At 39.7% G+C, this 23,565-nt stretch overlaps 1 protein-coding gene across 1 annotated transcript in view; it reads right to left on the reverse strand.

Annotated features, from left to right (window-relative positions):
- The window catches only part of C2H14orf132 (chromosome 2 C14orf132 homolog), a 44,912-nt gene extending 36,258 nt beyond the window's left edge, over positions 1-8,654 (reverse strand). Inside the window, exon 1 of the mRNA XM_074291367.1 lies at positions 8,281-8,654. Within this exon, the coding sequence (XP_074147468.1) occupies positions 8,281-8,307 (27 nt within the window). The 5' untranslated portion in view covers positions 8,308-8,654. The remainder of the gene's footprint in view (positions 1-8,280) is intronic.
- Between the last annotated feature and the right edge of the window lie 14,911 nt (positions 8,655-23,565).

Here is a 23,565-nt window from a genome sequence, read left to right on the forward strand (position 1 = left end):
TAAAATGAACAATTTTGCATAAGGTTTTGAAAATCAACTCTAAGGGGAGAAGTTAGGTAGCACAGTGGATAGAGCACTAGCCCTGAAGTCAGGAGGACTTGAGTTTGAATATGACCTCAGACACTTAATACTTCCCAGCTCTGTGACCCTGGGCAAGTCACTTAACCTCAATTGCCTCATCCAAAGAGGAAGGAAGGAAGGAAGGAAAGAAAGAAGGAAGGAACAAAGGAAAAAAGGAAGGAAGAAAATCAGCTCTAAGGCTGTTTGGATAAACTCACCATCAAGGGAGGGACTGTGGTGGGTGTGCATACATTTACTAAATTTTAATTGAATGCCAACATATTTAAATATTTTAAAGTGCAGAAATATATGTTACTGGTTTAAAAAATGTTTTAAAAAGACGAGTATGCAAATGATTATTCTTGCTAAATAATATTATTGCCTAAACAAAAACATTCTGTTTGGCAATCAGCCCAGCTTCTGGGGAGAGGCAATGATGGGAGTTCTGCTGATCCAATCTCCTAAACTGGCAGCTCATCCTGGAAAGGAGAGGACAACTGCATGACTTTACGTTTAAGATTTTAGAATGATTCCATAACCAATTCATAAAAATGTCACAGAATCAAAAGAGATATCAGAAATAATCTATATCAATATTTCATTTGTATGCAGAAACTCATGTTCAGAGTGAAGAAATAACTTGTCCATCTTGACACAGCAATTATCTTAGTGACAGAGCTGGGATTTGAACTCCAGGTCTCTTTACATCTGTTATCTGGAATATGAATTATATTTATTCTGTTTGACCTCAAAGGGCAGAATTAGGAAGAATAAATTAAGGGATAGATTTCATATCTATTAAAGAATAAATTTCTAACCAGAACTATCCAGAAGGGAAGTAGTATTCCATTAAAAGGTTATAAGTTCTCCCTATCAGTTGAGTTCTTCTATAGTTTTCATAGATACCCTGCCCTTTTTTCAAATCTGATCATGTCACTCCTAAAAGAAACCTTTCTCACTCCTACTTAATTTTATTGGATGGATGGAAATAAGAGATTATTCTCAATTTATCCTTGTACATATCTTGTTTATATGTAGTGGTAAATTGTCTCTCCTATAAGGTCCATAAGGACACAGTTTTTGTTTGTTTTTCTTTGTATTTCCTTCATTGAATATGGTATGTAGCACATAGTAAGTGATTTAAAAATTGATTAATTGCCCTACTCAATGAACTTCAGAAGCCTTTGTTTCTTTTAGGGTTTTTAAATGTCCTTCACATCATGTTCTCAACCTATCTCTTCAGGCTGAGACTGATCCTTTACATAGATGGTCTTCCATATATGGAATATATTCCTTCCCCACCACTGCAGCAGTATTTTAAAAATCCAACACAAATCTGTAATCTATAAAAGAATTTTCCTGATTCCCACCCCTACCCAAAGTATTAGCTCACTCCCTTTTTTGAAATTATTTTTGAGCTATCATTATTTTTTTAAAATTAGGTTGTATCTAAACAATGCTAAAGACATGACTAATTGTGAAAAATTGGTTGAGATGTTTCATTATTATATCCAAACTTATAACTTAAAACTAGTTTGACCCAGTAATTAGGAGAAAGTTTGCAATATTTTTTCTTTGTGTTAACAAATAATCCCATAATAACGAAATTATCATTTTTGCATGCCCTTGTGTTTCTGATTTATAACCGGTACTCATGCTTAGTATACAAAAAAGAAATAACTTTTTGTACATTTGATGCTTACTCATCTATGGATGTTAAATTTACTCCAATAGATTATGAATCCCTAGAAGACTGGGAACATTTAATTTCCATTTAAATAAATGTTTATCTTGTTGTATTAGCAGCAGCTCAAACTAATTGTTCTATTGAATAGCTTTATGTTTTTATTTTTCATCTGGAATATATTTTACAAAAATATTTTTGGGAAACAAGCAGACCTAACAGGGTGACTTATGAAAATAGGCTTCTTATACTATTTGTGGGATATGTTGGGAGTTGTAAATGATTTAAATGAGATTAAATGAGATTTAAATGTAAATGTTTGGCATATAGGAAAGAAAAGGCTTCTAATTTTCTGTAACAAAAATTATTATTGTTTACCATTTCTATCCACTCATTTAATACTACATTAAATAGCTACTATATCAAAGGTTCTATGTTCTAACATGAGGAGTAACAAGGATAAATGACTTCAGTCTCTGACATAAGGAAGTTTTGAGATTAGTAGTGGTGATAATACAGGAACAAAAAATGCCTATACCTGCATAATGTTATATTCACAGGATGAAAAGTACAAAGAAAATATTGTAAAGGTATCTAAAGAAGGAAAAGACTAGTCCTTTTTCCTCTCTGACTATCTCTTCTTTAGCTGGACCAACCAAATTGTTACACAAGGGACTATGTTCTGGAGAAACTTTGCTTTGAAGCTTTGATGTCTTAATTTGAGGACTGTTTCCTGATCCCCTATTTCAGGAAAGCTCCAACCATGTTTCGTTTTGCTATTTTCTATCCTTTTCTGTCATTTCTTCCATAGCTATTCCAACTTCTTTGCTAATTACTTGTATCTTTCTTCATCCTCTCCTCTCTTCAATTCTTTAAGTATGATCAAAATCAACTCTACCTTATGTCAATTTGTTCTCTTATTATCCCACTCATTGTTCTGTAACTTTCCACATCAAAGTTCTCCCTCTCTAGCTAGTACTCCTTAAATTGTATACGTTTTTTCTTCCATTGGAATGTTGGGAAGGCAGAAAGTTTTTTTTATTATTATTTTTTGGTAACTCAAGTACTTACCATAATATTTGGTACATATTAAGCTCTAAATAAGTTTATTCATTTGTTTATTTCTGGATCAGGAATAGAAAGGAATAATGGAAAGTTTCCTGGAAGGGGTAGTATCTTAGTTGAGTCTTACAGTATGGTTAAGTTTATATAGGTAGTGGTAAAAATGAGGACATTTCTAGAAAAAGAACATAACATAAGCATATTAAGGAAGCAAAGATGGGATCCTATTTAGCAGATTTTATATAATTTGCAGAAAAAAGGAAAAGTTGGGTTATGAGACCAGTCTTTTGGAATAGGATAATAGATGTATCCTGCTGAGAGCACATTTAACAGCATTATAAGTCATAACACAACCAATGAAGAGAAGGGAAACAAAGAAAACATCAAGAAGAATCACAGAACTATAGAAGGTTATAGGTAGAATAACCTTAGGATCATAAAACCACTGAAAATCAGATCTGCTGAAATTCATGTACTCTGTCTTTGCTCCTGCAAAAGGAAAATTGAACAATCACCTGTGGATTAGTAATACACTCTTGATTCCCCAGACAAAGAAAGACATTTTTTCCTAGCCACCACTCCCCAAAGTTATTTGTCCCCTTTACTAGAATTCAAACATGTTGAAGATGAGCTTTTGTATGTGTTTCTGCAGCATATTGCACAATACTTGGTGCATAGTAAATGTTTAATAAAAGCATTTTCATTCATCCATTTATTATTCAGCTAATCTAAAACCTCTCAACTTGAAGAAAATGAGCCCCAGAGTGATAAATGACTTACCCAATGTGGCTCTGCTCTCAAGGGGCTTAACACTGCTGATGAGGCAGAGTGTATATTCACAAACTTCTTATAACCAATCTAAGAAACTTGCTATTTTCTTCTCCCTATTTATTCTGTTATCCAAAATAGTTCCCCAGCTCTCATGTCTTTTATCCTGTTTCCAGCATTATGTTAAAGTAGAAATTAAGTGATCACTTGTTAATAGAGGAAATTATTATTATTATTATTATTTTTACTCAAGTATAATCCTGTAGTTAACTAAATCATATAGAAAGTAAAAACTTGACTGCAAGAAGGCTATGAAAGGCCTCGATTGTGGACAAAATTGGATTTCTTGACAGGATTAGATTTTGTTAAACAATATTTATTAAATTATTTTTCTTGGATGATTATTCAACTAGGATGCAGGCTATCAAAGGTGGGAAACTCAAACCATTGTCTGCCTCTCAACTTTATGCTCCACTAATAATATTTTAGAAGTGGAAGGGACCTCTCATTTTATACATGAGGAAACTACAGAATGATGGAACATGATGGCCTTTGAGCCAGGAGAGCTGTATTCCAAACTTGCCTCTAATATTTACTATGTGACCCTGGATAAGTCCTCTTATCTACAATATAGGGATACTCATACTTGTTTTACCTATCTCATGATCCTGTTAAGTTATTATTTTAGCTTATGATTTCACTTTATTCCAGGAGAAAGACTAAAAAATTTGAAGCAATTTGTAAATATTTATTATGTAAAATCAAAACATCATTAAAACTTAAAAAAAAGAAAAGAAAAGAAAACATGCATCATGATACAGAGGGAAGAGCATAGGAGTAGGAGTCAGAAAACCTCAATTCTAGTCCTTTTTGTGTCAATTAAATAGCTATGAAACCTTGGGACAATCACTCTTTTCAAGCCTTCACTCTTCTTGTCTGTAAAATGGAAAAATGATTCCTTCCTTGCCTCTCTTCCAGGGTTGTTTGTATAAGGGGCAAATGAGATGATGCATGTGAAAGAGGTTTAGAATTGCTGTGCAATGCTTTTGTTTGGATTTCATATCCCAATCTTTACAAAGAAAATAATAATTTATTTAGCTTCTCTCTATTCCTCTCTGCCTATCCAACTCCAACTCCTTGTTCTCCCAGTTTCAGACCCAGGTTGTCCATGAATCCTCTCCTCATCACCTAGGGCTGCCACTTGTATTGAGCAATAAAGAGCTCATGAGATTTTTTTTTTTTTTTTAACCTCTTGTCTCCATATCTTTGCACAGGTTTCTCCTCATGTCTGAAAAAAATTTCAGAATCACCTACACCTCTTAGAATCCCATCTCCTTCAAAGCTGTGCCATTTCTTATATGAGACTTTTCTTGCTTCTTCACTAGTACCAACCTTCCCTTTCCTGCAAAAATTATATTTTTCTTTGTCTATATCTTGAATCTATTCATAAATGTAAATGTTGTCTCTTCCCACTAGGATGTAAATTTCTGGAGGGAAATTATTTCATTTTTGTCTTTATATCCTCAAAACTTAGCACAGTGTCAACCCAGAGCAGATGCTTAATAAATATTTATTTATTGATTGAAGGCAGAAACCTAATCTGATACTTCTCTAAGACTCCCTTAAGACCCAACACAATGCCAACCTATGAAACCTCATTTTTCCAAGTTTTGAATTGATATACAGTTTCATTGTGGGTTATGATGTCAACATGTGTTATGAAAACAAGTTTATTTTGTAAAGTTGCCATAGCAACTTCCATTTTGCTATTGCCATCCTCAAGGGTTTTGGTAATCAATTTATCTTGTTACCAAGGAAATATCAGATGTTTAAGATATGATAGACACTAAAGAGGGAAAAAGAGGCACTAATTGTCTTTCTTCTCCATGAGAAAATACACTAAAGATTTTACAGTGAAAAAATAGCTTACTACTTTTAGAATTATTGCCTTTTAGAATCAGGAAATTTAGGAAATAAGAGCTAAGAATTTAAATAGGTCAACAAACTGTTCTTTAGAGCAACTAGGAAGATGAAATCCTTGCAAAAGAATTGGGATTTCTTTGAAGGTTTCAGACCTCTAGGGAAGACGGCAAACTCTAGGATGCTCTATTTGACTTATTAATCATTTAATGCAACTAGTCTTTATTTTTTTTTCAGAGAAAATCAAAAGTAATTAAGTGAAAATTTTTCCATATTTGCGTTAACCAACTTCATTTAAAGAACGACAACTTTAAAAATTGCTTAACATTCCAAGTGGAACAGGTCATTGATTCTAAGCACTTGTGGGATATTAAGGAAGTCTCTTCATTTCAATAAAAAAGACATAATCATACATGATTTTGGTGGGGAAAAACACTAGATTTAGACCTACATTTGCATCCTGATCCTGATACTTATTGTCAATATGACTTTGTGTAAATCATTTCCACTCTTTGGACCTCAGTTTCCTTATTAGTAAAATGGGGATAATGATTGCACTTAGCCCTCAGGTTTGTTATGAGGATAAAATGAAATATTTGTAGAGTACTTTGCAATCCTTAAAGCTCTACATAAATGAGAATCACTATCATTATTATTATTGAAGGATGGGATCATCTCCAAGGAAAAACAATCTAGAGGAATATAGGCAGGCTCATCGCTAGAGAATTGACCACAAAGTGATTTTTTTGGCCAAAGCATCCATCAAAGATCATCTACCAAGCTCCTTTGTTAGGAAAGGAAGTGCTCATATAGAGAAATCATTAATTGTTAGAATCATTTTAAGTTCTTATTTTGAAAATGGCACTGAGGAACATGAAGACAAAGAAATGTTCATCATGATCTCTGTCTTCAAAATTCTTCTAATATTATGTAGAAGAATATTGTATGATATTGCTCATTAGATTAAAATACTTATCAAATGCCTATCATGCTCAGAGCATTATTTGAGGAAAGCATCTTGTAGAAAAGGCATCATGATTTCCCCAATATTACTAATTTCTAAGATTAGATGAAAGAAAAGAAGCCTCTCGCCAGTTAGGCCAATTTTCAGAATCTTGTTAAAAGGGGAAAAATTGTTTTTCCTTCCTGCTCATAATAAGCATATGATCTGATTTCCCTGCTGCCCTGGTTAAATACATTCATCTTTCAAACAACAAAGGTAGTTGTAAGGGTGGGGCTGGAATTCATTCTCACTTTGGATTATTCTAAAAGAATCAGTGTCTCTTTAAAGACACCATGCAAGTGCACTTTAGACCATGAAGACTGATGAAGCAACATGCACAGAGCACTAAAGGCATGCCCCTCTGAAACAAAACTGGAGGCCCTTAACTCCAGGAGACTGGGGGAGTAGAGATGGCTGCTAGCTAGTGATATTTGCAACAGAGACTTTTACCATTTTGATTGTATATGTTCACCCAGGTCTTCTATTATTATACATGCTTTCTTGAAATGGAAATTTATTGTTACATATTTTGAATCCTTCCTGATATTCTACTAGGTACATAATGCTGTTTTTAAAAATTTCTCTCTTTTTCTCTCTCTTTTTTTTTTTCTATTTTGTTTTTTCTTCAATTGTACTTAGTTCTAAATAAATATTTCTTGAAAAGTTCACCCAGGAAAAAAAAAAGTTCATCAAGAGACCAAGGCCATACTAGATACCTGAAAACCCTATCTACTTATTCAGAGAAAAGGAGCGCTACAAGAGCAGGTGCCCATGTATCTCAGCAATTTTTGACAATTCTTTCTATCTTACTATTACCATATTACCTTGCAAGTATAGTTTGTTTGGGTTATGCTGGACGTTCATATCCACTTCATCCTTGTCATAACCTTGTGGATCAGGGCAGACATTATTATTATTCACGTTTGGCAGATGGGGAAAGTGAAAAATGATCCCTGACCCTAGGAAATGAAAAGAGCATGGAGAAATGGAGATCTAAGTGAATGAACCCTGCCTTTAACTCAGGAGTTCTTAAATTCAGATCCATGAACTTAAAATAATAATAATAACTGCATTTTAACACATTTGGCTTCTCTTGTAATCCTATATATTCTATTTTACACATTTAAGACCTCAAGAAGGGGCCCATAAACTTCTAGGACACAAAAAGATTTGAGCCCTTGCTTTAAGACCCACCCTTTTCTCTAGTCCAGAACTTAAGCTTGTTCCCTAATTGAAGATTCCAGGTGGGTGCAGAGTCTCTTCCTCTTTTTCCCCCCTCGGGGGGCGCCGAGAGGAAGGTTACGCGCAGTGGAGGCCCGATGGTCACACCCAGGTGCCACAATAGTCAGTGCCTGACTACTCTCACAGGTTCGAATCCCTCAGCTCTGACTTCCTCACTCTCCAGCTCTGGCCTGTCTTCTGGTGTGAGCGAGAGAGAACAAAGAAAAGGAAGGCATAAAGGTCCTCCACAGAGGCACCTCCGCTTGCGTTTGACAGTCTCAATCCCAGCTCGCTGGCCAGGGGAGTTACTATTGAGGGGATAAACTAGACAGGCGTGGGGTTGGATAAGGGTGTTTTGTTTTGCTCTGGTATTTTTTGAAAAGCTTTGCTAGCCATCAGGTCGGGGTGGAGGGGAAGGAAGACAGGAAGAAGGGGGAACCCCACGCCAAAACTGGGGGTCCTCTAAATGCTGCGAAAACAGGAGGGGAGGGACGGCGGTGAAAGGGGGCTCCGGGGTCTGCGTGGATGTTCCACCTTCGGGGAGCGAAAAGGGTCCCGTTACCTGGGCTGCCATAAATGAAAGGTCCATGCTGTTGCTTCTGCTTGTATGGCTGCGGTGGTCGCTGTTCTCTCCGCCCGGCCGCTGCCTTCACAGCTACCTTCCCTGCTGTTGCTGCTGCTCCTGTCACTTGCTGCTGCTGCAGTTCCAGCAACTGGAGTCTGGAGGTGCGGAGTAGGAGGCGCTGGCTAACTCGGCTCTTGCCCCGAGTGATGATTTTTTCTCACCGGTCCCCACAGCTCGGTGAGGCTGGCCCGGGAGTCCCGTGCGCCTCCGTACTCTGGGCAGCGAGACTGCTGGTCGTCTGGCAGAGCTGAGGCTGAGGGGACCCTTGGAGAAAGCGGACTGGCTCCCGCCCCACCACGTGATCGCCTCCTATAGAGCTTTTCACTTGCAGCCTCTGGCTTGGCCCTGGCCAAAAGGAGAACTCAGCCCAGCCCGGCCTTTCTGATACTCTTCGGGATCTTCCAGATGCCCTGTGCACGGCTCTCCACGCCCGACGGCAATGCCAACTGTTTCTAGCTCCAGATCAGAAATCCAAACAGGTTTTAACATAAAAGAGACTATAGTTTACGGTGAAAGAACATGAACTCCTCCTTGTAGAGGAGAAACATTAAGGGTCTTGACAGTCTGACTCCAAATTGCCTTTCTGTTTTCTTTCACTTTCCTACCTGCCCACTTACAAAATCCAGTCTTCCACATTTTAGAAAGGAGCTTTTTTCCTTCCCCGTTCTTATGTAACACTTTGTTCATACTTCTCTTATGCACTTGAGTTCCATTTTGCCTCCTCCTATTAAAATGCAAACTACTTGAAACCAGAAACCATCTTTCCTTGGCTTCTTATTTTATCCTCAACCTCAGCGCAGTGCTTGGTACATATTCATATTTATTAATGCTTAACAAGTGCTTTTTAAATTCATTCATAAAGGGCTTCCCATGTTCTAAGCACCTAGGTGAATAGAGTCACGAAGACCTAAGTTCAAATCCAGCTTTGGATCTATTTATGCTATTTGTGATTCTGGGCAAATTGCTTAATTTTTTTGCCTCAGTTTCCTCAACTGTAAAATGGGGATTCTGGAAAAGGAACCGGCAAATCACTCCAATATCTTTGCCAAAAAAACTCCATAAGAATAGTCAAATGGGGCAAAGCAATTTAACAGCGACAAATGTCCAGGATATATCAGAAGGGCTGGGGAAGATACAATGATCATGGTAGTTCCAGTCCTCATGAAACAAACATACATCTGCAAGTAACATTGCAAAATGGAACTCAAGTGCATAAGAGAAGTCTTCCTGTTTCAATCAAACGAGACTACACGCCATTACTGGAACTCAATTGAAACTTGTCCCCCAAATTCAAACATGATATGGAAGACATATATGATATTTAGAATCAGAACACTTATCATGAGTGGGTATTTCCTATGTTTTGCTGTGACATCTTCAAGCACTTAAATTATTCTATTCTCTAAGACTCTTTCTTTCAAAATTTGCTTTGTGATACTTTATATATGATGTTTCCTTACATCTTTCAGATTAAAAGTGATTTTCCTTCTTTCAGGTTTCCACATTGCTTTGCTTGTACTTCTATGGTCCTATTCACATTTTGCCATATATTAATAATTGTGTTAAGATGAATTTTCTCCTCAACTTATTTCTTATTTGTTTTGTGGTTCGATTTATGTAGTTCTGAGAGAGCAAGGTTGAGATCAGGATGGCTACTCCTGCTTCTTTTACTTCACCTGAAGCATAACAGATTCTGCTCCAGCCTTTTACCTTCACTCCATCTGTATCACTCTGCTTTAAATGTGTTTCTTGTAGATAACATATTGTAGGCTTCTGGATTTTAATCTACTTTGCTATCTGCTTCCATTTTCCATTCCATTCCCATTCACAGTTAAAATGATTAATTCTGTATTTCCTGTCATCTTCTTTACCCCATATTTTGCTTTTTTCTTTTCTTTTCCCCTTTCCCTCCTCCCCAGTATTTTGCTTCTGACCACCACTTGCCTCAAGCAGCTCTCCCCCTTTATAACTCTTCCCTCTTTCTTATATCTTTCCCCTATCTGTTTTCCCTTCTATTACCTTCCTCCTTTCCTTTTCCTTTTTCCATCCCACTTCCCTATAAAGTGAAACAAATTTCTCTGTGAAACCAAATATGTTTAATCTCTCTTTGAGCCAAATCTGATGAATTTGTTCATCTCCCTCCATTTTCCCCTCAATTATAATAGGTTTTCTTTGCCTCTTCATGAGATGTAATTTCCTTCATTTTATCTCCACTTTCCCCTTTTTCAGTACAATCTTCTGCTTACCTCTAGTTTCTTTTTTATATTATCACAATAAAATCAAATTATACCTACACTCTCTCTGTATACCCATAACAGACATATAGTTCTCAAGAGTTCTTTTCTCTTTACTTTTTTATGTTTCTCTTGAGTTCTATATTTGGAGATCAAGTTTTTTGTTCAGCTCTGGTCTTTTCATCAGAAATAAATGAAATTCACCTATTTCATTGAAAGTCCATCTTCTTTCCTGAAAGAAAACACTCAGTTTAGCATGGTAGTTTATTCTTGGCTGCATTTCAAATTCCTTTGCTTTTCAGAATATCAAGTTGCAAGCCCTTCCACCCTTTAAGGTGAAAGCTGCTAGGTCCTGGGTGATTCTTATTGTGGCTCCTCGGTATTTTACCTTCTCAAGCTAGGACATCAGGGCAGTTTTCTTTGATGATTTCCTGAAAGATATCTAGGTTGTTTTTTTCATCATAGTTTTGAGGAAGTCCAATAATCCTTAGATTGTCTCTCCTAGATCTATTTTCCAGGTCAGTTGTTTTCCCAAGTATTTTACATTTTCTTCTATTTTTTCTTTTTTTTTTTTTTTGGTTTTGCTTGAGTGATTCTTGATGTTTCATTGAGTCACTCATTTCCATTTGTTCAGTTATGATTTGTAATGAATTATTTTCTTCATTTGCCAAAAAAGGTAAAAAAATAACTAAAAAATAGTTCTTTTTGTATTTGGCCAATTGAATTTTTAAATGAGTTGTTATGTTCTATGGATTTTCCCCCCCATTTCACAAATTCTGTTTTTTTTCTGGGAGTTTTTTCTTTTTCCATTTCCATTTTCCAATAGTCAAACCTATTTTGTAAGGAGTCATATGATTTTTCTATTTCTTCAGATAATTTATGTATTTCTTTTTCCAAACCCTCTTGCAAAGTTCTCATCCTCCCATTTTTGTCGTATCTCTCTTTTAAGATCTTTTAAAATTTCTTCCAAGATAGCCATGTGAGATGGGGATCAATTTATATCACCCTTTGGGGCTTCATCTAGAGAGGATCTGCTTTTAGTGACCTCAGGGTTTGAAACCTGTTCTCTTTCTGTCTGTGATCAGAGTTCTTTTTGCTTTTTTGCTCATTTTTTCCCCTGAGGCAATTGGGGTTAAGTGACTTGTTCAGGGTCACACAGCTAAAAAGTGCTAAGTGTCTGAGACTAGATTTGAACTCAGGTCCTCTTGACTTCAGGGCTGATGCTCTATCTATGGCACCACCTAGTTGCCCCCTTTTTGCTCATTTAAAAAAATGAGATCTGTTTTTTAGGGCAAGAGAGAGATTGTCCAAGCTTCCTCTACAAGCATTAGTGGTTGTGCTGGGTTAGGGTTGCCTGACTTCCATTGTTGGGTGGGCATGACTAGGTCCCTTGAAATTTTGGCATGTGGGGGTTCATTATTTGCCTTTTGTATTTGTGTTGGATTTCTTATAACTAGACTGCTGATCTACTGGTTTGCACCTAGAGCAGTGTTGGCTACAACACTGCTGTAGATTCCTCCTGGTGAGCAGATCCCACACCACCTTGGGACTGTGTGCTGCCTACACTCATGTCTGTGCTTATCTTGCTTGTGTTTGGCCCTCCTTCCTCCATGCAGTTGAAACAGACCTTTTCTGGAGGTCTTTGAAATTATCTTTTGCGGGCAATTTGTTACACTCCCAATATTCATGGGTTCTATCACTGCAAAATTAATTCAGAGACTGGATTTGCAGTTAATGTAAATGTTGTGGGGAGACTCAGAAAAAAATGTGTCTCCTCTCCTCCACTGACTCTGCTCCTCTGAGCCTGGTTTCTTAAATATCAAATTTATAAGCATACAAGTCATTCCCCAATTAATAAATGCTCAAAGGATATGAACAGTTTTCAGACAATGAAATCAAAGGTATCTATAGGCTTATAAAAATGCTCTAAATTGCTGTTGGTTAGAATAATGAATAATGAATTAGAATAAATAATTTTGGGATATCACTTCAGATTAGTTAATATTACAGAAAAGAAAAAATTATGAGTATTGGAGAGGATGTGAAAAAGTTGGGGTACAAATGCACTTCTGATGGAATTGTAAACTGATCCAACTATTCTGAAGAGCAATTTAGAATTATGGCCAAAGAGCTACGAAACTTGTGCATCCCCTTTGATCCAGTATTACCACTGCTAGGTCTATATCCCAAAGATATAAAAAAAGGAAAAAAACCTTATTTGTACAAAAGATATTTATAGCAGTTCTTTTTTGAAGTAGCAAAGAAATGAAAACTGAAGGTAAGCCCATCAATTGGAGAATGGCTAAATGTGTGGTACAGTTTGCAACAAAATGGAGAGAGATATCTAAAGGTAGAAACCAAAAGGATTTATTTTACTATCTCAAGAAAGGGAAACACCCTGAGATACAGAGCAAGTACAATGTCCCAGAAAGACCACCCTGAATTTCAGAAGTTTAAAAAGTTATAGTGCCCCACTCCTCTTGACCCCTTATCAGGATCTCAAGAGTTTACAATTTCATGCAGAAATCTAAAATATAAGGTTAGGCAAATATTTATTATGAAGGACTGTTTCTCGCCAAATCAGCAAGATGTCTTCAGGTGCCTACCTGTAGTTAGAATTTTCTATATTACTTTCTTCTCTTTGATCACAGATGAGATTCAGTAATTTTCCAGCACTATATTCTGAAGGGTCTTCACTCTACATCATTCATTAAACAAGTTGTGTTATATGAATGTGATGGAAAATTATTATGCTATAAGAAATGGCAAGGAGGATGATTTCAGAAAAATTTAGCAATATTTACATGAACTGATGGAGAATGAAGTGAGCAGAACCAGGAGAATGTTATACACAGTAATGACAATATTGTGGGATGAAGAATTGTGAATGATTTAGATATCCTCAGCAAACTGAAGATCTAAGACAGTCCCAAAGAACTAATGATGAAGCATTCTTTCCACTTTGAGAGAAAGAAATGATATTGTTTGAATATAGGTTGAATCATGTTATTTTGACTTTTTTTCATTCTTTTTCTTTTATTTGAGTCTTTATTTGACTAGAGATCAATTAAATTCTTCTGAAAACTGTCAATATAATTTAACCATTTATCAATTATGGAATGACAAATTCTTCTAAATTTGACACAATTCTCTAAATATTTAAGAAATCCTCTTAATCAGAGAAAATTTTCTACTTCCTTTCTAAGATTGGTAGTTGCAATGTAGGAAAGTGAACATTTTGAACCTTTCCTTTATTGAAGATGTTATAGCTAAAAAAAATTTGTATTATTTATATGTCATTCCATAAGTAATGCTTGTGAAAGTTTAAGTTGTTAACTAAGTTATTTGTGATTATTGTCATAATGCAAAAACCTAAAAGAGGTTATTGATTACTGTGAGTAAAAAGGAAGCTATGAAGTGAAAGCCCTATCTGGATTAGTTCTTTCCATTCAGAACAGTACACCTTGGGCAGGAAGAGGCACCAGGCTCAGCACTTTCTCTGGGGTATCTTTTGATTTCCCTGATTTCCAGCTTCCTGGAAATCATTTCTGTGGGCAAGGTCTCCAATTTTATAAAGTTCCCAAACAGTAAAACTTACTGTGTGAAAATATACAAGGTTGTGTATCATATATACAAGTGATTTTTAATGACTGGACATTACACCAGAATGAGATTATACTTGGCCTTCATTGGTATTTTAAAATATTTCATTTGTATTTGAATGTCTTACATACATCAATTTATTGTAACTCTTTAGCTTGTTGTTAAGAGTGTTTATGTCAGATACAGAGTTTAGATAATGATGGAAATAGCATGGGATATTTATATAAATTCTTTGAAGTTTAAAATATGAACCCTTGACTTGATATTTCTTTTTAAAAATGTATTTAATTAATTTCTTCATCCATTAATCTTCTTTTTCCCAGTTAGATGTTATGAAAATTTTAGCATTCATTTTTATAAGATTTTGAATTCCAAATTTTACATTCTCCTTTCTTCCCCATAGAACTTATAAAGATAATAGGCAGTTTAATATAGCTTATACATGCACTACCATGTAGCACACTGTAATATGATTTTCGTCTAAAGGCTGGAGCATTCTTTCCTGACAGGAGAGCAGGACAATGAAGTTATACCCCAAGCAGCCAAACGGGAGAACTTAGCTGGCCTAGACTGCTTGCCATGCCAATGATCCTTGGCCAGTGAACTCAGGGCAACTTTGGAGGGGGCTGTAGGCGCCAGAAAGTCTTGAAGCAGCCTTTGTCAGCTGAGGGCCACCTTGAGCAGAAACAGCTGACTCCAGACGTGGCTCAGGCCCATTGAGCCATAATGTGCACCCTCTAATCCAGCTTTGGGTCTCTTGCCATGGCCATGCTTATCTCAGTGGTTCAAGATCACAGTGCCCCACTTTCAGGAACTCTACACATCCTGGGGCCTCAATATCCATCCATCTTCTTGCCCATTCACTCTTGGGAGGAAGTTCTTGCCCATTTTCCTTGATCTGAGAAGTGGAGAAGCCACATCCCTGCTTTGCCTACTTGTGCTGTATTAGCCTTGGATTGACTTTTCGGGCTGATCCGGTTTGGACCTGCTTCTTCCCATCAGGATCCCTCTGGATTTTGACACTGTCAGTGCCCTACCTCTTTTGGTCTGGAGCTGTTCCAGAGGGCTGCTGCCAAGGTGGACCCTGGCTTGGGTGGGATCTCAAGGTTGAGAAGAGGAGGAAGGCAAACGAGTCAGGTCCTGAAGATCTCTTAGCCCACTTAGTTGAGACTTGACTAGAAAAGTGATGAGAAACATCCCCGACTAGCCTTAGAATGCCTTCCCACCTTCCAAGGACAATGGCCATCCTGGGATGCCCCTGGGAAAGAAGGGAAATATGAATGGAAGGGAAATGGGAGGCTTGTTTCACCTTTCGTTTTGAGACATCCATCTTATCAGGTACAAAAAGAAGCCCTTGATACCTCACCATAGAAGACATTATCCAAATGAGATATTGTGTCTTGGAACAGATGTCTCTTCTCTTGATGAGAAGGAGGAAGGTTGGACCTTGGCTTCTTGACATTTGCAGGAGGCCTTCTAAGGGATGCCACAAAGAGAGCATTGGGGCTGCAGTCTGAAAGCCAAAGTCCTTCTTCCTGGCCCTGAGACTCTGACAGGGCACGTTGGGTAGTTGTGTTTTGCCTCGACTGGAGAAAGGGCTTTTTCCAAAAGCAGTAAGAAGATGCCATCTTGGGGGCAGCTAGGTGGAGCACCATCCCTGAAGTCATGAGACCTGAGTTCAAATCTGGTCTCAGACACTTAACACTTCCTGAGCAAGTCACTTACCCCCAGCCTCAGGAAAAAAAAAAAAAAGAAAGAAAAAGAAAAAAAAAAGATGCCATTATGAGAGACGTTGAGGATTCAGCGTGGAGGCAGAAATCCCAGTTTGGACATTGTTCTTTGAATTGGCTAGCAATCACCACGTGACAATTGCCTAATGGACATTGCCAGAGATTATGAAGTATTAACTATATGTGCCCCAAGTGCTAGAGCATCCCAGAGTATTAGTCAAAAGAGCTGCAACAAGAAGTAGACAGAAAAAAAAATCCTAGTGGGTGATCATAAACTTGCTTTATCAGAACTAGGTAAATCAAACCATAATATAAATAGGAAAGAAGTTAAGGAGGTCAGTCCAAATGGAGACAAGTTCGGTAGGATAGCCCTTTACAGAAAACTGAATGGAGACAGAAAGGAACGCACTTTGTGTCTGGAGGTACACGAACTGACACAAAAAGAGACCGTGTAATAGGCAATCCAAATCTCACCATTCAATGCAGAAAGGTGGAAAGAGTAAATGCATCTCGTTGAGATCACGAGGCAATCCAAACTGTACGTAAATCAGAGACCCAGAATTCACTGGAAACAAAATAATCTAACACTCAAGAACGAGTGGGTGAAAGAAGAAATCATAGACACAATGGATAGTTTCATCCAAGAAAAGGACAATCATTGGGAGGCAGCTGAGAAACAGTTCTTAGGAGAAGTTTCATATCTCCAGAGGCTTCCTGGCAAATAACAGAGAAAGAGGTCAACAAATTGGGCATAAAAGGCCAAAAGCCAGAAAAAGAACAATGAATAAGAGTCCAAAAAGGAATTCCAAATTGGAAATTCCCTAAGATCAAAGGGGAGCTGAACAAGATTGACAGTAATCTGACTAAGCAACCAACCAACAAAAACTGTTGACCACTAAATCAAAGTCCAAGTTGGTGCTATGACCAGCTCTGGGCCATGTATAAACCTTGAGTAAATTTGATTAGAAACTAGAAATGAAAAGGATGAATTTTCCTCTAACGAAGAGGAAATTATAGCACTACTTGAGAGCTACAATTGCCCAAATGTACACCAATATATCTGATCATGGAAAGGGCATGAATGTGTGTTTAGAAAAATAAAGGTGGCCCACAGTAAGTGAAGAGGAAATAGATGCTATAAAGAGTCCCATTTGAGGAAAAGACTTTGAAGGAAGTATTCATCAACTCCCTAAGAAGAAATGTCCAGGGCCAGCTGTATTTACGGGAACTCTACTCAGCACGTAAAGAATGACTAATTCCAATCTTAGGCAGCCTTGGGGGAAATAGGGGAAGCAGGAGTCCTGCCACATTCCTTTCATGGCAGAGTTATGGCGCTGATACCTAAACCAGGTCAATTGAAAAGAGAGAAAGAATAGGAGAGATCAATTGCCGTAAGTCGTCCAAAGCTACCCAAATCTTCAACAAAATATTGTCAAAGAGATGGAATGTCCCGGATCCATGAGATCGGGTGTATGTCTTCCTTCTGCCGTCCCACTCTGATGAATTCATATTGATTGAGAAACACAAAGAGAGAGGGAAGGGAGGAGAAAGGCGGAGAGAGAGAGAGGAAGGGATGGAGGGAGTGAGGGAAGTGGCAAAAGTGGGAGGAAGTGAGGGAAAGTCCAGCCCTTGTCCCTAGGTTGTTGGAAGACTGAAGGCCGAGCAAGGGAAAGGAAAGGGGATTTTGGTCAGGTGGGGGAGGTGCACTTGATGTGTTGGACAGAGGCAGCCTGAGTAAATATAAGAAGAGAGGACGTGGGGGGAAAGGCGTTCGTTTGGCAGCTGGCCACAGGCCCTCGTGGAAGCGAGCTGCCACTGGCCTCCTGGCCTTAGAGGCTGCGGTCCATTGAGCCTGGTAGTGTTCTGTCGGTGCTCTGAGAGATTCCTGGCACTTTTACTGAATCGGAGGGCGATCGAGAGAGCGGGGCACTCCCCGTGCCCTCTGCCAGAGACATCTCCTAGAGAGGCCAGCGTCTGGCAGGCAGGTCTCAGGAGAGACCTCGCAGGCGTCAGAAGCTTTCGGGGCTCACCCAATCTGTCGCTGGGCCAGCCTGACGAGGACTTTGGAATGTAGAGGCGCCTCTCACTCGTCCAGCCGCGTCACTGGGTACTCAGGTTGCCATGCCTGTGGCCAAGAAGGCTAGAGGAAGCAGCGCCGCCGTGCGAAGCCGCCACTCCCAGGGCCCCCGTGGGACAGCCGAGCTGAGATCCAGCCCACATGTAGCTGTGCTGCCGACACCTCCCAGGGCGCGGATCCTGGCAGTTCTTTTTTTTTTTTTTTTTTTTTAATTTTATAATTATACATTTTTTGACAGTATATATGCATGAGTAATAATTTTTTTTATAACGTTATCCCTTGTATTCATTTTTCCAAATTATCCCCTCCCTCCCTCTACTTCCTCCCCTAGATGACAGGCAATCTCATACATTTTACATGTGTTACAATATAACCTAGATACAATATATGTGTGTAAATCCCATTTTCTTGTTGCACATTAAGTATTAGATTCTGAAGGTATAAGTAACCTGGGTAGATACACAGTAGTGCTAATAATTTACATTCACTTCCCAGTGTTCCTTCTCTGGATGTAGTTGTTTCTGTGCATCATTGATCAACTGGAAGTGAATTGGATCTTTATGTTGAAGATTTCCACTTCCATCAGAATACATCCTCATACAGTATTGTTGTTGAAATGTACAGCGATCTTCTGGTTCTGCTCATTTCACTCAGCATCAGTTGATGTAAGTCTCTCCAGGCCTCTCTGTATTCCTCCTGCTGGTCATTTCTTACAGAGCAATAATATTTCATAACCTTCATATACCATAATTTACCCAACCATTCTCCAATTGATGGACATCCATTCATCTTCCAGTTTCTACCTGGCACTTCTTTCCTGGCTTATCCTTCCAAGCCGAAAGTCTCCTCCGCAGCCAGGCACGACAATCCTTTGCTTAACTGCAGCATGGGCACCGCTTGCTCTGGAAAACTGAAAGCCATCCTCTACAACCATTCCCTCTGGCTCACATTTCATCATCAGCAGAATGAAATGAGGCTCTCCAAGCCAGGTCGGCCACGTGCTCCTTCCCGGATTACCAAATTCAGGGCATGGATCCCCACGCCCCTTACCGCGTCTTCGTAGACATCCTGCCCACTGATCAACATCACTGGCGCTATGAGAATGCCCAATGGGCTCCGTATCAAGGCGAAGAGAACAACAAGCCTGGCAACCAGTTCTATCTGCACCCACACTCACCCAACACAGGCGCCCACGGGATGAAGTGAGAGGTAGCCTTTAAAAGCTCAAGCTCACTAAGACGGAGCCCACTGCCAAGAATGCCAGACACACGATCTCGCTCCAGTCTCTCCACATATACCGGCCCAGGCTTCACATTGAAGAATTCTGTGACGGAGACCAGGAAACTCTGGCTGCCTCCTCCTCCACCCACATCTTCACCTTCCCAGGAACCGAGTTCATTGCCGTTCATTGACTTCTTATGCTAGGGCCTTTCAAAAAGACTCCCTTTCGAAAAGAGGCTTGAACGTGGGTCTGCCACTTGGACAAGCAGGTGCCAGCACCTCCGCTGAAGCAGCTTTGGACCCGCCCGCCAACAGCCATTGCTCCAAGAGGGCACTAGACAAGACCAGGACCAGGGAATCTCTCCCCAGCGGTGAGCTCCAGGCCCCCCAGCCACTCTTGGCCCAGGCCACCGCCGTAGCCCCAAGTTTTCTGCCCTCCACTTCTGCAGGCACAACGCCTTAAGAAGACAGACAAGCTGCTACGGTGTCAGGAATGGAGGAGCCCATGTCCCTGCCCCAAACCTCCCCGCGGGACTATGGACTGTCTCCAGTGTGGGCTCTCAAAATGAGCAGCAAGACAGATTTGGAAGTTGCAGCAGAGAAGGAAAGAGCTCTGAAGAAGAGGCGTCTGGCTCCTTGTACTTCAGGAAGTCACCCCATGTCCTCAGAGAGGGCCAATCCAGAACCACAGGACAAACCGTTTCCAGCTGTAGAAGCCAGCGCCAACACCTCCCCAGAAGCAGCTTTTGAGGACTCTGGCAATCTGCTGATAACAAAAGAGGCCAATGTGCAGGAGGGGATGCCCGTTACCTGCTATGCCATGCAGCAGCCCCAGCCACCCTTGCTGATGTCTTTGACTGCACTCCCAGCAGCAGCCACAGCAATGGCCTGGAAACCTTGCAATTTATGGCCCTGAACCCCAGCTTGCAGACCTCCTCTTCTCCACTTGCGGTGGCTTATGAACTCAGTCAAGAGGGTCTGCTCACCCTATTGGAGACACCCTCATTCCCGTCAGAAACCTCCCAGGGCACCAATGGGGATTGCCGCCAATCTGTACCTCCACTCCCTGTGCCTGGAGCCCCAGAAGAGCCAAGTATTCAAGAGCAAATCTGGCCCCATCTGACCCAGACAGAATCAGAAGATTCAGCACTGGCTGAAGGAGCTCCGAAGAAGAGACATTTATCTCCTTGTGCTTCAGGCAGGCAGGCAATGTGCTCAGGGTGGGACAGTGGAGAAGCACAGGACCAGTGTCTTACAGCTGTAGCCTCCAGCCCCTACACCTTCTCAGAAGTGGCTTCTGACAACTCTGCCAACCTGCTGGGTGTCCAAGAGGCTACTGCCCCGGACAGCAGGAGCGGGATCCCTGTTCTCTGGAATACCACCCAGCAGCCCCAGCCCCCCTTGCACTCTCTCTTTCTCTCCACTCCCAGCAGCAGCAACATCAGTAGCCTGCCAAGCTTGGAAGTTGTGGCCATGGGACCCTGCACTTCTCCACTTGCTATGCCTTATGAGCCCAGGCATGAGGAGGCTCTGTTCTCCCTAATGGAGGCATCCAGCTGCCTCTCAGAAACCTCCCAGGGGACCAGTAGCTACTGTCTCTGCTGTGTGCCCTCCAAGCCAATGCATCCAGTCCCTGGAGCCCAAGAAGGCCAAAGTCTTCAATGGGAAATCTGTATCTCTCTAACTGAGACAGTCTCCGGAGATTCACCCCTGGCTTCAAGAACTTTGGAGAAGACACATTTCTCTCCCAAGGACTACCCTTCTTTCCTCAGTCCAGATTTCCACTGGGATTTCCTCTTCTAATAAGGAAGAGCAGCCCCTTGGAGACCTATGACATCTAGAAACACACACAAGCCCACACAAGCACATGCTGCCATGCACCCACCCTTCCATGCACCCATGGTCAAAGACACATCCACTCACACTCACCCACTCACAGAGACAAGGAGACAGACATCCAGACTGATATCAATTGGCAGTGAGCAAAGGAGGACTCTCTAGTACAAGGGATCAGGAAGAGTGTGGAGTGCTGACTCCATGAAATGGACAAGAGAATTGATGGGCAAATTTCAATCCACTTTGCCTTATGATTTTCTGCCTAGAGGAGAGGATCATCTTGGGGGAAAAAAATCTCTTTTCTCCTGATGGTTCTGCTTATCAATGCAAGGCCATGGTCTGGTGCATATGAGGCCCACAGTGCCTTTCCTTGGTGATTCCTTAGAACGGAGATTTCTTTTTTGTTTTTGAGAAAGGTTTTTAATTTTCAAAAGCCAGGAATGAACAATTTTTCCACTTGAACCCTTGCAAAACATTGCATTTCAATTTCCTCCCTTTCCCCCCACTCCCTGCATAGATGGCAAGTTATGCAATATATTCAGTATATTGTTAAATGGATGTTAAATCCAATATCTGCCCACATATGGATTAAATCATCTTATTGCCCAAGACAAATCAAATCAAAATGAAAAAAATTGAGAAAGGAAATAAAATGCCAGTAAGCAACCACAAAAAGAATGGAAGTGCTATGCTGTGGGTCACAGGATCCACACTCAGTTCCCACAGTTCCCTCTCTGGGTATAGCTGGCTCTCTTCATCCCAAGATCACTGGAACTGGCCTGAGCCATCCTGTTGTTGCAAAGAGCCCCAACAATCAGAATCAATCACTGTATAAACTTTTTGTTGCCGTGCACAACAATCTCCTGGTTCTGCTCATTTCCCTTAGCATCCCTTTATGAATGTCTCTCCATCACCCTGCTGATTGTTTCTTAGAGAACGATCATATTCCTTAACATTCATATATCCTCACTCATTCAGCCATTGTCCAGCAGAGGGGTATCCACTCAGTTTCCAGCTTTGTGGCACTACAAAATGGGCTGCTACGAACATTTTTGCACATGTGGGTCCATTTCCCTCTTTTCCATGTAAGCCCAGGAGAAACGCTGCTGGATTAAATGGCATGCCTATTTGGATAGGCATACCCTTTGGGCATAGTTCCAAATGAGTCTCCAGAATACTTGGATCACTTCACGACTCCCCCAATGATGCCCAATATTTGTCCTTATCTTTGCCTATCATGTTAGGCAATCTGAGAGGTCTGTAGTGCTGCCTCAGAGTCGTCTGACTTTGCATTTTTCTGATCAATTGCAATTTAGAGCACCTTTTTGTATGACTAGAAAGGGTTGTAATTTCTTCATCTGCAAATTGTTCATATCTTTTGACCACTGACCAACGGGAGAATGGCTTGAACTCTTATCAATTTGAGTCAATTCTCTCGATGCTTTAGAAAGGAGTCCTTCATCAGAACCTTTGAACATTAAAAAAAAATGTTTCCCCGGTTTATTGCTTCCCTCTTAATCATGTCTGCATTTGTTCAATTGGTACAACCATTTTTAATTGAATGTAATCAAAGTTATCTATTTTTTGTTGAGTAATGAATTCCAATTCTTTTTTGGCCACAAATTCCTTTCTTCTCCATGGCTCTGAGAGGGAAACAATCCTTTGTTTCTCCAATTTGTTTCTAATATCACTCTTTATCTTTAAATCATGAACCCTTTTCGACCTTATCTTGGTAGACGGTGTTAGGAGTAGGTCACTGCCTAGTTTCTGCCATACTCATTTCCAATTTTGCCAGTTGTTTTGGTCCAATTGTCCCAAAGTCACTTTTGATCCTTCAAACTTGTGTCCTTGCATCTTTCCAACAAAAAAAGAAAAAAAAAACCTGTGGACAAGACCAGATTTGAGAAAATGGAATATTCATAAATGTTATTAATAATACAAAGTATGATAAAATATTTTTTGATGGAGAATTAAAATACTTGTGTCAAAATCTTGTTAAAATAGAAAACAACTGAATACTCATATATACCTCATATTAATAATTATTCCTACATCAGATTCTAGCTTTTATTATTTTATGTATTATATTAATACAATAGGATTAGAGAACAACAGCTATGATTTTGAAGAAACATCATTCAGATTTTGGATAGCTAGATTCCATTCCCTACTCTTGTATCAGCTTGCTGTGTGACTTTGGTCAATCCATTTCACTCTCTGCTTCCTTATCTCAAAATGAGGATATTTGATTAGATTCCTATGATCTTCAGAATTTCTGACATTTTATGTTGTATAATTAGAGCTACATAATCTTACAGCTAGTTGCTTCCTTAGCATATCAGAGATGTAAGGAAACTCAGGCCGAAAGAATACCAGAGATAGATGACACCTTTAAATTAGGGAATTATAAAATCTCAGATCTGAAAAAGATCTAAGAAATCATTTTGGTCATTGATCCCTACAAAATCTGAAATCTAAGAATAACAAATTTGTAGTTGTATGTTTCATTGAATACAATCCT

This window comes from Sminthopsis crassicaudata, chromosome 2 (genome assembly GCF_048593235.1).
Source record: "Sminthopsis crassicaudata isolate SCR6 chromosome 2, ASM4859323v1, whole genome shotgun sequence".
In the NCBI taxonomy this organism is placed as follows: domain Eukaryota; kingdom Metazoa; phylum Chordata; class Mammalia; order Dasyuromorphia; family Dasyuridae; genus Sminthopsis; species Sminthopsis crassicaudata.